Source organism: Triticum urartu, chromosome 7 (assembly GCF_003073215.2).
Source record: "Triticum urartu cultivar G1812 chromosome 7, Tu2.1, whole genome shotgun sequence".
Lineage (NCBI taxonomy): Eukaryota > Viridiplantae > Streptophyta > Magnoliopsida > Poales > Poaceae > Triticum > Triticum urartu.
Window position 1 is genome coordinate 715,884,106 of NC_053028.1, and position 11,597 is coordinate 715,895,702.

At 45.4% G+C, this 11,597-nt stretch overlaps 2 protein-coding genes across 4 annotated transcripts; one reads left to right on the forward strand and one right to left on the reverse strand.

Annotated features, from left to right (window-relative positions):
• Window positions 1-2,305: 2,305 nt before the first annotated feature.
• On the forward strand, window positions 2,306-6,815 carry LOC125524922 (disease resistance protein Pik-2-like). The gene is made up of 3 exons (XM_048689945.1): window positions 2,306-2,522; window positions 2,620-3,672; window positions 4,600-6,815. Exons 2-3 carry the CDS (start codon window positions 2,729-2,731, stop codon window positions 6,584-6,586), a joined length of 2,931 nt encoding a protein of 976 aa, XP_048545902.1. The 5' UTR covers window positions 2,306-2,522; window positions 2,620-2,728; the 3' UTR covers window positions 6,587-6,815.
• Window positions 6,816-7,174: 359 nt separating this feature from the next.
• LOC125524923 (disease resistance protein RGA5-like) lies at window positions 7,175-11,374 on the reverse strand. 3 transcript variants are annotated; one of them, XM_048689948.1, is made up of 4 exons: window positions 10,292-11,374; window positions 8,157-10,073; window positions 7,944-8,051; window positions 7,175-7,454 (listed from the first exon to the last, which is right to left on the reverse strand). In XM_048689948.1, exons 1-2 carry the CDS (start codon window positions 11,113-11,115, stop codon window positions 9,863-9,865), a joined length of 1,035 nt encoding a protein of 344 aa, XP_048545905.1. In that variant the 5' UTR covers window positions 11,116-11,374; the 3' UTR covers window positions 7,175-7,454; window positions 7,944-8,051; window positions 8,157-9,862. The 3 variants fall into 3 exon arrangements, with proteins under 3 accessions (XP_048545905.1, XP_048545903.1, XP_048545904.1); XM_048689946.1 differs by having other exon boundaries at window positions 7,944-8,054; window positions 10,292-11,373; XM_048689947.1 differs by having other exon boundaries at window positions 10,292-11,370.
• Window positions 11,375-11,597: the final 223 nt, after the last annotated feature.

The window sequence follows — 11,597 nt, forward strand, 5'->3', positions numbered from 1 at the left end:
TTGAGCGGAAGAAGTACACCAGAGGGGGACCCACCTGGCCACGAGGGTGGGGGCGTGCCCTACCCCCCTGGGCGCGCCCCCTGCCTCATGGGCCCCATGTTGGCTCTCCGATGGCCATCTTCTGCTATATGAGGTCTTTCGTGAAGAAAAAAAAAATAAGAAGCAACCTTTCGGGACGAGACTCCGCCGCCACGAGGCGGAACCTTGGCGGAACCAATCTAGGGCTCCGGCAGAGCTGTTCTGCCGGGGCCACTTCCCTTCGGGAGGGGGAAATCATCGCCATCGTCATCACCAACGCTCCTCTCATAGGGAGAGGACAATCTCCATCAACATATTCACCAGCACCATCTCCTCTCAAAACCCTAGTTCATCTCTTGTATCCAATTCTTGTCTCCAAGTCCGGGATTGGTACTAGTAGGTTGCTAGTAGTGTTGATTACTCCTTGTAGTTGATGCTAGTTGGTTTACTTGGTGAAAGATCATATGTTCAGATCCTTTATGCATATTAATACCCCTCTGATTATGATTATGAACATGAATATGCTTTGTGAGTAGTTACGTTTGTTCCTAAGGACATGGGAGAAGTCTTGCTATTAGTAGTCATGTGAATTTGGTATTCGTTCGATATTTTGATGAGATGTATGTTTTCTATCCTCTAGTGGTGTTATGTGAACGTCGACTACATAACACTTCACCATTTTTTGGGCCTAGAGGAGGGCATTGGGAAGTAATAAGTAGATAATGGGTTGCTAGAGTGACATAAGCTTAAACCCTAGTTTATGCGTTGCTTCGTAAGGGGCTGATTTGGATCCATATGTTTCATGCTATGGTTAGGTTTACCTTAATACTTTTGTTGTAGTTGCGGATGCTTGCAATAGAGGTTAATCATAAGTGGGATGCTTGTTCAAGTAAGAACAGTACCCAAGCACCGGTCCACCCACATATCAAATTATCAAAGTACTGAACGTGAATCATATGAACGTGATGAAAACTAGCTTGACGATATTCCCATGTGTCCTCGGGAGCGCTTTTCTCCATATAAGAGTTTGTCCAGGCTTGTCCTTTGTTATAAAAAGGATTGGGCCACCTTGCTGCACTTTATTTACTTTTGTTACTTGTTGCTCGTTACAAATTATCTTATCACAAAACTATCTGTTACCACTTATTTCAGTACTTGCAAAAAATACCTTGCTGAAAATCGCTTATCATTTCCTTCTGCTCCTCGTTGGGTTCGACACTCTTACTTATCGAAAGGACTACGATAGATCCCCTATACTTATGGGTCATCACCAGGCCCCAAGCAAAGCCCTGTTTTCTACTAGTGGGAGTTGATGTGTCCATTTCCAAAGAAATCCATTTATTGCCAACAGTTCACTCATACACCCACATAACCCATGTCTCGAATTGGCATCCCGAATAACCCAACATCTATCTATCTATTATCACACTTCCTGGACCCATCAAACCCTAATTCATGGCAACAAACATATCCTTCGAAGCGGAGACGCTGTGCTAGGAAGTAACTCGCGGATGGTGTCCCTCACATTTTTCTCAATGAGATTAGTATTTTTAAGGTTTAAACATTCTTTTGCAATGGCGCAAGTCAGTGACATGTGTGTAATGTAGCGGCCGAGCTTATCTCCTTGGGATTGGGCATGTTCAGAGACGTTGTGACTAGGTGAATACCACGGGCAATGTCGGCAAGCATGAGAAGGAGGATAAGCTAAGACATTATGGTGTGGTGTTGAAATAGAGGCGTAGACATGTGGAGGGGTGGGTCTTGAGCCATACTTTTTTGGATTATAGGGTGTGATGTTTTTTCTCGCATTGCAATGCATGGGCATGTTTCCTAGTACTATATGATAAACCATTAACAAAGTGGTATGGCTTATAGAAACGCGGAATCTTGTCTCAATCATCATTTATAAGGACATTTCGGGGTAAGTTTTTTGGCGCGGACGGGGAAAAAATATGGATGTTAGGGTTTCGGTGCCGGCGGCCGGCTTAAATAGCCTTGTTGGGGCACTACGCAACCCGCCGGAGCGTGGAGGAGACGAAATTCCAGACCGCCAAGTTTTTTAGTGTTTTTGTGGGGGACCCGGCCGTCAGCCCGATGTGGCGGTCGCGCTCGGGCATGCCCATGTCTGCCTCATATTTGTTTTGGTTATGAGCGATGCCGGTCAGCTCGGTGTTCGAGGTGTCCGTCTGGAACGGATTTTCTTAACCAGTCACTAACCAGACCGTCCATCCGGGCGCTTGGGATGGGTTTGAAATGTAGATGCTCTTATTTGGGTGTGGGAAATGGTTTTTGCTGATCAGTCACGGAGTGTGCAATTGACGAGGGTAAATTAGACATTTTATTTCACAGCAAAAATATCGGCACCGCGGCCGTCGTCTTCCCTGTTCATTTCCCCGTCCTCCCTAGGATCCACCGGCGCCGCGGCCGTCGTCGTCGTTTTGAGTTTTGAAGTCCGGTGGCCGCCGCCGCTAGCTCTCTTCTGACACTTGGATCTCCGCCCGACGGTACGTTGTTCCTTCCTTCTCATTTTCTTCAATCAAGAAGAGAAATGTCGGGTCAATCGAGTTCTAATACGGTCAAAGATCTTGTTTTTCCCCTCAGGGCCTTTGACCGCGATCTGCGATTTCCATGGAGATTTACTGGGTACTAGGTGCTAGCTGAAGACCGGGAGTGGTCAGTTGGTACTGCACTTTACCGCCGGCGGTATACAATGGAGCTGGCCGTGGGCGCCTCGGGAGCGACCATCAAGTCCCTGCTGACCAAGCTAGGCGGGCTTCTTGCGGACGAGTACGCCCTGATCCGCGGCGTCCGCGGCGACATCCAGTTCATCAACGACGAGCTCGCCAGCATGCAGGCCTTCCTCAGCAACCTCAGCGCCGGCGGCACCGACGGCCACGACGACCAGACGGTGGACTGGATGAAGCAGGTCCGCGAGGTCTCCTTCGACATTGAGGACTGCGTCGACGACTTCTCCCACGGCCTCCGCCCGGACCCCCGGAGCAGCAGCTGGCTCTCCACGGTCAGGGGGGTGCTGTACGAGATCCAGACGGCGTCCCTCCGCCGCAGCATCGCTGTTCAGGTTGCCGAGCTCAAGCAGCGGGCGCAGAATGTGGGCGAGCGCCGCGGCAGATACGGCGTCCGCGACCCCAAGAACAGCAAGAAGAAGAGCAGCTCCAGCGGCGCCACCGGATACCTCGCCGCCGAGCATCAGGCGACGACCCGGCAGCTCATCAGCATCAAGGAGCCTGTGGGGGTGAAGGACTTGGGTCGCCTTGAGAAGTGGATCGGCTATGATGATGGCAAGAAGCAGCTGGGAGTGCTGTACATTGTTGGATTTGGTGGGGTGGGGAAAACCACCATTGCCAAGTCGCTCTACCGCAACTTTGGGGATCAGTTTCAGCACCGCGCAATGGTCACCGTGTCTCAGAACTCTGAACCTGACGAGGTCCTGATGAACATAATTAGCCAAGTCAAGCCGCAGGCTGGCAGCGAAGAGCATCAAGGCCACTGTAGCCCGGATACCTTGTCCGGGGATAAATCAATTCTCAAAAGCATATTGAGCCGAATTTTATCCCCGGCCCGAAACCAACAAGAGGAGAACCAAAAGCATGAAGGCATACAAACAGAGCTGCAGAATTACCTCAACACAAAAAGGTATCGTGTACCCCATTTTAGGATCTCCTTTGCACTTTAGGAAAGCATAACCCCAACAGCATAATCATATTGTGCTTGCCAGTGGCGGGCCTTGGATTTTACCAATGGTTGCCACAGTTATCTTGTAAAGTAATACACCATCTAGATTCTAGACCTGGACATTTTTACTAAATAGAGGTAGTTAAAATAATGCACCATCTAGATTATAGGCCAGTGGCGGGTCTTGGATTTTTCCAATGGGTTGCCACACTTTACACACACATAATTCAGCTATCTTGTAAAATAATATACCATCTAGGTTCTGAACCTGGAAAATTTGTCTAAATAGAAGCAGGTAACTGAAGTGCTCCAAAAGTTACAATGTCTTCAAACCTTTTTTTTTAGAAATGGAGGAGGACCCCCGGCCTCTGCATCTGGACGATGCATGCAACCACTTTATTAATTATTCACACAAGACCTTACAAACTCATACAACAGAAAGACTAAAGCCACCGTGTAGGCAACAAATGTCGTCTTCAAACCTTTAGCATGCTGTTTTTTGAATTTAAAAATAGTAACCCTATCCACAAAAAGAAGATAACAATTCAAAGTAGGAAACTAACTAGCTATTGGTACCTTGACGTTGAGCTCTACTAAGTAGTATTAACTACAACCTCCCAACACTTCCTAGCATGGCTCCTGGTGGCAATGTCAGCTCAATGGTACACATAATTAAGAAGTGTTAGAAAAGTTTTATCTTGCTTAACTTAAAATATGAGATAACTTTCCAATTTTTAGATAGAGTAAATCCAATAAAGAGAAAAGACAATACAAGACCCAAGGTTAATTAACGAAATTTGAATTTGTTGGCGGCAGCATGAGTAAGCCACCCCCCAATGGAAATATATGCTGTCCTCTGATGCATTTTCTTCTCTTATTCTTTGGCAGGTACTTACTGTTAATTGATGATGTCTGGTCATCACCTACCTGGCAGATTATCAAGAAATATTTTCCTCGAAATGATAAAGGCAGCAGAATAATTGTGACTACACGGTTTCAAGCTGTCGCCACAGCATGTTATACCCGTGAAGACGCCGATTATCTTTATCCAATTAATGTTCTTTCCGGGGATGAGTCTGAAAAGTTGTTTAAGGACAGCTTGTTGGAGTGCAAGCATACTGCAGCCAATCAACCAAGTGAGAGCAATGTTCCAAAGAGAGTTTGGGAAATGTGTGGCGGCTTGCCATTGGCTATTGTTAGAATGGCAGGTCTTGTGGCATCCAAGCCGCTGAGTACCGAGACTGCATGGACTGATGTCTGTAACTCTTTGTTTCCAGAGCCAGAAAAATGTCGTAAACCGGAGGACTTTATGAGGATAATCAATTATTGCTACAGTGATTTGCCCAGTGACCTCAAAACTTGCTCCCTGTATTTAAGCATCTTCCCTAAGGGTCGCAAATTTAGTAGGAAGCGGTTGATCAGGAGATGGATCGCGGAAGGCTTTGTAAGTGAGAAGCAGGGTTTGAGTGTTGAGGATGTTGCGGAGACATGCTTTAATCAGCTGATTGAAAGGAAGATAATTCGGCCTGTAGAGCACAGCAGCGATGGGAGGGTGAAGACCTGTCAAGTCCATGACATGATCCTTGAGTACATCATGTCCAAGGCAGGCGAAGAGGATTTCGTCACCGTGGTTGGTGGCTACTGGTCCATGACAACACGTAGCAACAAAGTCCGCAGGCTTTCTCTCCACAACAGTGACTCCAAACATGCAAAGAAAGCAGATAGCATGAACCTGTCTCATGTGCGATCACTGACTGTGTTTGGGAGCCTTGAGCAGCTGCGTTTCAAGTCATTCAAGGCCAGAATAGTGCAAGTACTAGACCTCGAAGGCTGCAGAGGTTTTAAGGCAAGCCATGTGAGTGTCTCGGACATATGTGAAATGACTCTACTCAAGTATCTGAGCCTCCGAGCAACAGATATCAGCAAACTTCCGTCAAACATTGGGAATCTCAAGTATTTGGAAACTCTGGATGTAAGGCAGACGGAGATTCAAGAGCTCCCGAAAAGTATCAGTCAGCTGGAACGAATAAATAACATACTTGGTGGAGATAAGAGGACAAGGAAAACTCTGAAACTTCCCAAGGATGTCAAGGGAACAATGAAAGGCCAATTATCAGGCATTGAGATTATCGAAGGGTCAACTGCTGCATCAGACCTTCGTCATTTCACCAGGTTGAGGAAGCTGGCCATTTACAAGCTCCACAAGGATGTTAAGATGTTCGAGGAATTACTCTCCTCTATCCAGTACCTCAGCGGCTATTCACTCCAAAGTCTTATAATTGATGACGAGTCATCTGATTTCCTGAACACCCTGGACTCTATGACATCCCATCCACTGGACCTGAGAAGTCTTGAGCTGTCAGGCAAGTTAATGAAAATCCCAGAATGGCTTCCGCGTCTCAGTGAACTTATCAAATTAACTCTTTCGGCGACAGCTCTCCGGACAGATAATCTGGCGCTCCTAAGCAAGCTAGATTCTCTGTTTTCCCTGACCTTTTCAATCAGTGACGCAAATAAGGATCCTGATATGGCAACCATTCTCGAAAAAAACAAATCTGACTCAAGAGGAGAGATCTTTTTCCCAGATGGAGGATTCATCAAGTTAAAACTGCTTCGTGTATTTGTGCCTCTGCTTCCATCACTCAACTTCTCAGAGAAGGGTACACCGCTGCTCGGAAGGCTTGAACTCCGCTTCAAAAGGTTGGAAGGTGTTCATGGCATGGACAAACTTAAGAAGCTCCAGGATGTAATCTTAACAGTTGATGACAAAGCTAGTGAACTTACGAAGACGATGGTGGATGATTTGAAGAAAAGCTCATCATCAAACACATCATCAAAGAAGTATACTCTGATTGTCAACGAGTATCACAGCTGAGTGGTGCTCCTGCTTTGGATCTGTTTGATATACTCCAAATGGTGCTGTAAATTGTAGGTTTCCATTGGGACCTTAAATCTGTTGTATTTCTAATAATTCTGTTTATGAACAGAGGGAGCATTTTAATATGCATGCATTTCCCCTTTTTCCCTGTGTTTTAAAATCCTACAAGGCAAAGAGGACCCTGTTGAAGGGACCATACAAAGTAGAATAAATCGGCATTCCTTTACTGGGATCATCAGCATCACCACACAGCTATATTTCCATTCTGACTTTGGCTCATGCTGCTTATGTACAAATTTTCTGGATAAAATCAGATATGACTAGTGAGTTGAACCCCCGCCATGATGGAGAACAGTAGGCAGATTTGGTTTGGAAGATTCTTCAGTTCCGCTCCATCCAAATTACCAATTGAAGAAAAGTTACATTTTGACAAAGCACCAGGTAAAAAACAGAGTGAAGCTACACTAAAATGGTGTCTACCATTAATCAAAGAACAGAGTGACAGGGCACCAGATTTCATAAGATTGTTCTTCCAAGACAAAAAGGGGGGAGGAAATAAAGAAACATGACGACTCATGAACCGCAGAATTGAAATGGTTCTACACAGAAATAAATTACAAGTAGAATAACCGAATGGTTCTAGACAGATTTCATACAAATACAATAGTGGGAATAGAGTGCCATCATACAGGTGAAGAACAATATTCCACCTGGCAGCACAAATGGCTCCATTTTAATAGCACAAATGACGATTTTCCACCAATTTTTCCTCTAAATTTTTTTCCACCAATCATGTGATAATCTCAGTGAGATGTTATCTTCCAGCTGGATGCATGCATGCCAGGAGAAGTCTTCTAGTACCAGCCTACAAAAAATAAATATAAATAGAGGAGTTAAGTCAAGTTATTACCACTAGAATGCAGTTCTCTGACCACTTAATCTGGCATTACACACCCTAAAGCTTCAAAACCAGAGCATTTAAATTTTAAAGCCATATGCCTGTTGAATATTAATAATACACAAGAAGGAGATGAATATCGAAACTTTACATCTTAATGGATAGCTTTTGTTCAATTCTATGTAGGCAACTGAAAAACTAAAATTCCATTAGAAGCTAAAATATTTCTTTGCTACATGCGCAAAGATGTCTGCTCTGACCACATTTAACCTTATCAAGTGTAATTGGCAGGACAGGACAGTACACAAGTTCGCGACAAGAGCACGGGGAGGGTGGTAATAACAAGGTGTAGTGTACGTTTCTACATGTAAGTGTTCAGTGTACACAAAATAGACTTATTTTATGGGAGCATGTGATCAGGGTAAATAAATAAAAAAGATCAGATGAGCTGCGTACCAGAAGGCAGGCAGATTTCTTCAGCTAAGTCGCCTTGGCAGTGGGTGACTACCAGTCCTCCTCATCTTCTTCCTCCAACTCGATGTCATCTTCTTCTTTCTCGGTATCCTGCTTAAATCAAGTAGAGGAAAATCGTCAATACTAGCTAGCCATGTAACAATGAGCATTGTATATATGTATGGTAAAGCAGAGGCGTACATCATTTGTACTTACCTCGTTCAAGGACAGTTCAAATTTGCTGACATGAAGTGTAGGACGGTTGCCATGTACTGCAACAGCGAGCATTAGCGCTTCCTCCACCTCCTTGGCACGGTACACCTCCACGTCTGAGTGGAAGATTTCAACTCTGACTTCCATAAGCCAAGGGAGGTTTCCCAAGAAACCACACTGAAAACTGGCACCATTCAAGGCCGACAAACTGACGTTGAAATGGACAGATTCACGTCGTGGAGCAGCTCCCAGTAGGAACCTGAGCATTCCAGAGGTGTAGCAGTGCCTCAGCTTGGGGAATGCACTACCAGGGTGGCCCTCGAATAGGAGTGAGACGGTGTTGGGCACGAACAGCTCGAGAGTCATGAGCTCTGGGAAACTCCCAAGAATCGTCAGATCCTCCGCCTCCACAACCCTTACATCCACTGATAAGTGGGAGAGGTTCGGAAGAAAGGAGTCCTTAATCCATCTCGGCAGTCTTGATGATTTGGTCCTTAGGCTTAGACAGCGGAGTTGTCGAGGGGGCACATATCCTTCCCATTCCGCATCCTCTATCCACAATCCACCATCAAGATGCAAAACTTGGATTTTCTGCAGATTGCCAAGAGACTTCACCAGAGCTTTCTTTGACCTCTCATCCAACCAACGGATCCAAACCTTTAGGTCCCTCAACTCTGTCAGCTTGCTCACCTCTTTCACAAAGTTTGGACAACTGCTGACATCGTTCAATGATAATTCTTCCAGGCATGTCAGGCTACCAATCCAATCAGGCACTCTTGTTGAACCACCGTCAGCACGCAGGCACTTGAGTCTTCTAAGCAGACTAACACTCTCCGGCAGTTCTGGTATCCCAGTTTGCCTTAGGTCCAGTACTTCCAAATGTTTTATATTCTTTACTTCTGGAAGCTCATGAACAGGAGTTTTCCATAGTCCCAGATACCTCAAATGAAGTAACTTTCTGATAGGTTCTAGGCTATAAGCATTACCTTCCAGCTGAAAGTTGCTACAATCTTCTATAGTGAGGACACGCAACACTTCAAAACTTGCCAATGATGGCATCATAGTTGCATCACACCTGATGGCGTTAAATGACCTCACTATTGACATGTCAATGTAAGCCAGAGGATAATGCTCTTCCACACCTTCCCCATGGAAGGCTAACCGGCGAGCTCTAACTTCCGTAGATGTGTGCTGCTGCTCGTTACGATACAATAGGGCAACAAAGTGTCTTTCATGTGCCATGGAACAAATTATATCAGCCATCATATCATGGACATGACAACCAACTGTAATGCCTCTATGTGAGATCTCTACCGGTTGGATCATGTTTCTGTTGATAAGCTCGTTGAAGTATCGCTCTCCGATCTCAAATAACCCTACTCCTGATTCCTCCTGGATAAAACCTTCCGCAACCCACTTCCATATCAAAGTATCTTTTCTGACCATATAATTTTTTGGAAATATGCTCAAATGCAATAAGCAAGCCCTTAGATAAATAGGTAGATCATAATAGCTTAACAAAACTGCATTTCTTAGGTTCTCAACATCAGTTCCATTTGCAGCCCCAGAATTGATAGAATTGTACAGCTTGTACCAGTCCTCCTTTGGTGTACTGGACAACAAACTAGCTATTGTAATGACAGCTAGTGGTACTCCGCCACATTTTTGCAGAAGTTTCTGAATTACCTGAGTTTGCTCATCAGGGAGTTTTACTTTACCACCAAAAATCTCTTATAGAATAATTCTTCAGAATTATCATGAGAAAGTAGCGCTAGTTTGTAAACATCACCGGCATTTCGGGCGACAGTGTAAATCTGAGTAGTTGTGATTACTATACTTCCAATATTGGAATCCACCAAAGTGCATTTGATTATTTCCCATGCTTGTATATCCCATATATCATCGAAAATTAAGAAGTACCTATTCACATGTGAACGCAATAGTTATAGATTAGAAAAAACTAGCCAGAGTGTACAGCAAAGAAGAAGAAGGCATAGTAACGGGCTGTACCAGCATCGTCAAAAATGCCAATGCACAAATGAACATGAAAATAAATAATCGGAGGGGCAGCAACCAATTTTCTCTATTGGTCAGAGAAATTGTATGGTTGAATATATACTAGGGTGGGTGGTGCATACCTCTTGTTTTGAAGTAGCTCTCGGATTTCTTTAATACACATCTCCACTGTTGCTTCAGTACTGAAATCCGAATACTTTTCCTTGTCGATCTTAAGCAGAACGTCTTTGAAAACTTTCTTCAGATCAGGATTACGACCCACCGAAACGAAAGCTGTGTAATCGAATTGCGCTGACATCCTATGGTACACTGCTTTGGCAAGAGTTGTCTTGCCCAGTCCTCCAGACCCGACAATGGAGAGTATCTTGATTTGCTGCTGATTGTTACCCCCATCTGACATCAGCCTCTTGATTATCCCGTCACTTGTTTCTTGTACGCCAACGAGTTGTCTGTGGTCATCAGATATGGCCAGCCAGTCAGTGCCGTCAACGGTGGATGTTGTTGCAACTGGTTTGGCAACAGCACCTTCGATCTTGTATCTAGTACGCCGTGCAGCCACCTCTTGCACTGCGTTCTTGAGGTCCATTATTTGACTGGCCATCGCTTGACGAGACCCCAAGGTCTTGAGCCTGCGAGCTGTCTTCCTAAAGAACTCTTTGAATCCGCCAGTGTGAGAGTCGTTCCCGATGTACCTCAGCACCAACTTGTCGATGACGTCTTCCATATCATAAGACACCTGTATGACCATATCGGCCCAGAGCCTGACCTGCTCGTCGATCTGATCAGGCGGCACCTCCGCAATCTTGACCAGAGCAGCTTCCATGGGCGCCAACTCTGTATATAAGCATCTGAGCTCTCTCCTCGGACCCTTCAGCCTGTATTCCCCCTCGAGGAGCTCGTCCAGCTTGGGAAGCAGGGTTCCCATGGCCCCCGTCGCGAGCTCCATGCCTCTCTCTCTTGCTCGGTAAATTCTGCGGTGTGCTTTGTGGAGGTGGAGGCGGCGGCGGCGGCGGCGCTGCTGCTAATGGCTCATCGTGGTGTCACATGCCCAGATCTGAGATCCACGCGACGGACAGGTACTACCTCCGAGTAAATGAGACTGAGGTATTCTTTCTGTACTCCCTCCGACTCTTTTTTTTCTCTGCTCATACCAAGGAGAGGCCCGCTGGATTTTTTTCTTGACTAATTTGCCCATGCGCTCGCATGGATGATAAACTGGCGTTATTAAGGAGAGGACTTTTTGTACTCCCTCCGGTTTCTTGTGAGGTATCTATCATCTACTCCCTCCGTTCTGAATTACTTGTCTCGAAAATGGATGTATCTAGAATTAAAATACGTCTAGATACATCCATTTCTGCGACAAGTAATTCCGAACGGAGGGAGTATCATCTACTCCCTCCATTTTATCGAAAATAGATGACTCAACTT

What these genes read in the sequence shown, in the direction of transcription:
- LOC125524922 (XM_048689945.1), top strand. Translation starts at nt 2,729, where the DNA reads ATGGAGCTGGCCGTGGGCGCCTCGGGAGCGACCATCAAGTCCCTGCTG. An exon ending in AATTACCTCAACACAAAAAG is followed by an intron (nt 3,673 to 4,599) that starts GTATCGTGTACC and finishes ATTCTTTGGCAG; the next exon opens with GTACTTACTGTTAATTGATG.
- LOC125524923 (XM_048689946.1), bottom strand. Translation starts at nt 9,599, where the DNA reads ATGGTCAGAAAAGATACTTTGATATGGAAGTGGGTTGCGGAAGGTTTT. An exon ending in TTGAACTGTCCTTGAACGAG is followed by an intron (nt 8,055 to 8,156) that starts GTAAGTACAAAT and finishes ACTTGATTTAAG; the next exon opens with CAGGATACCGAGAAAGAAGA.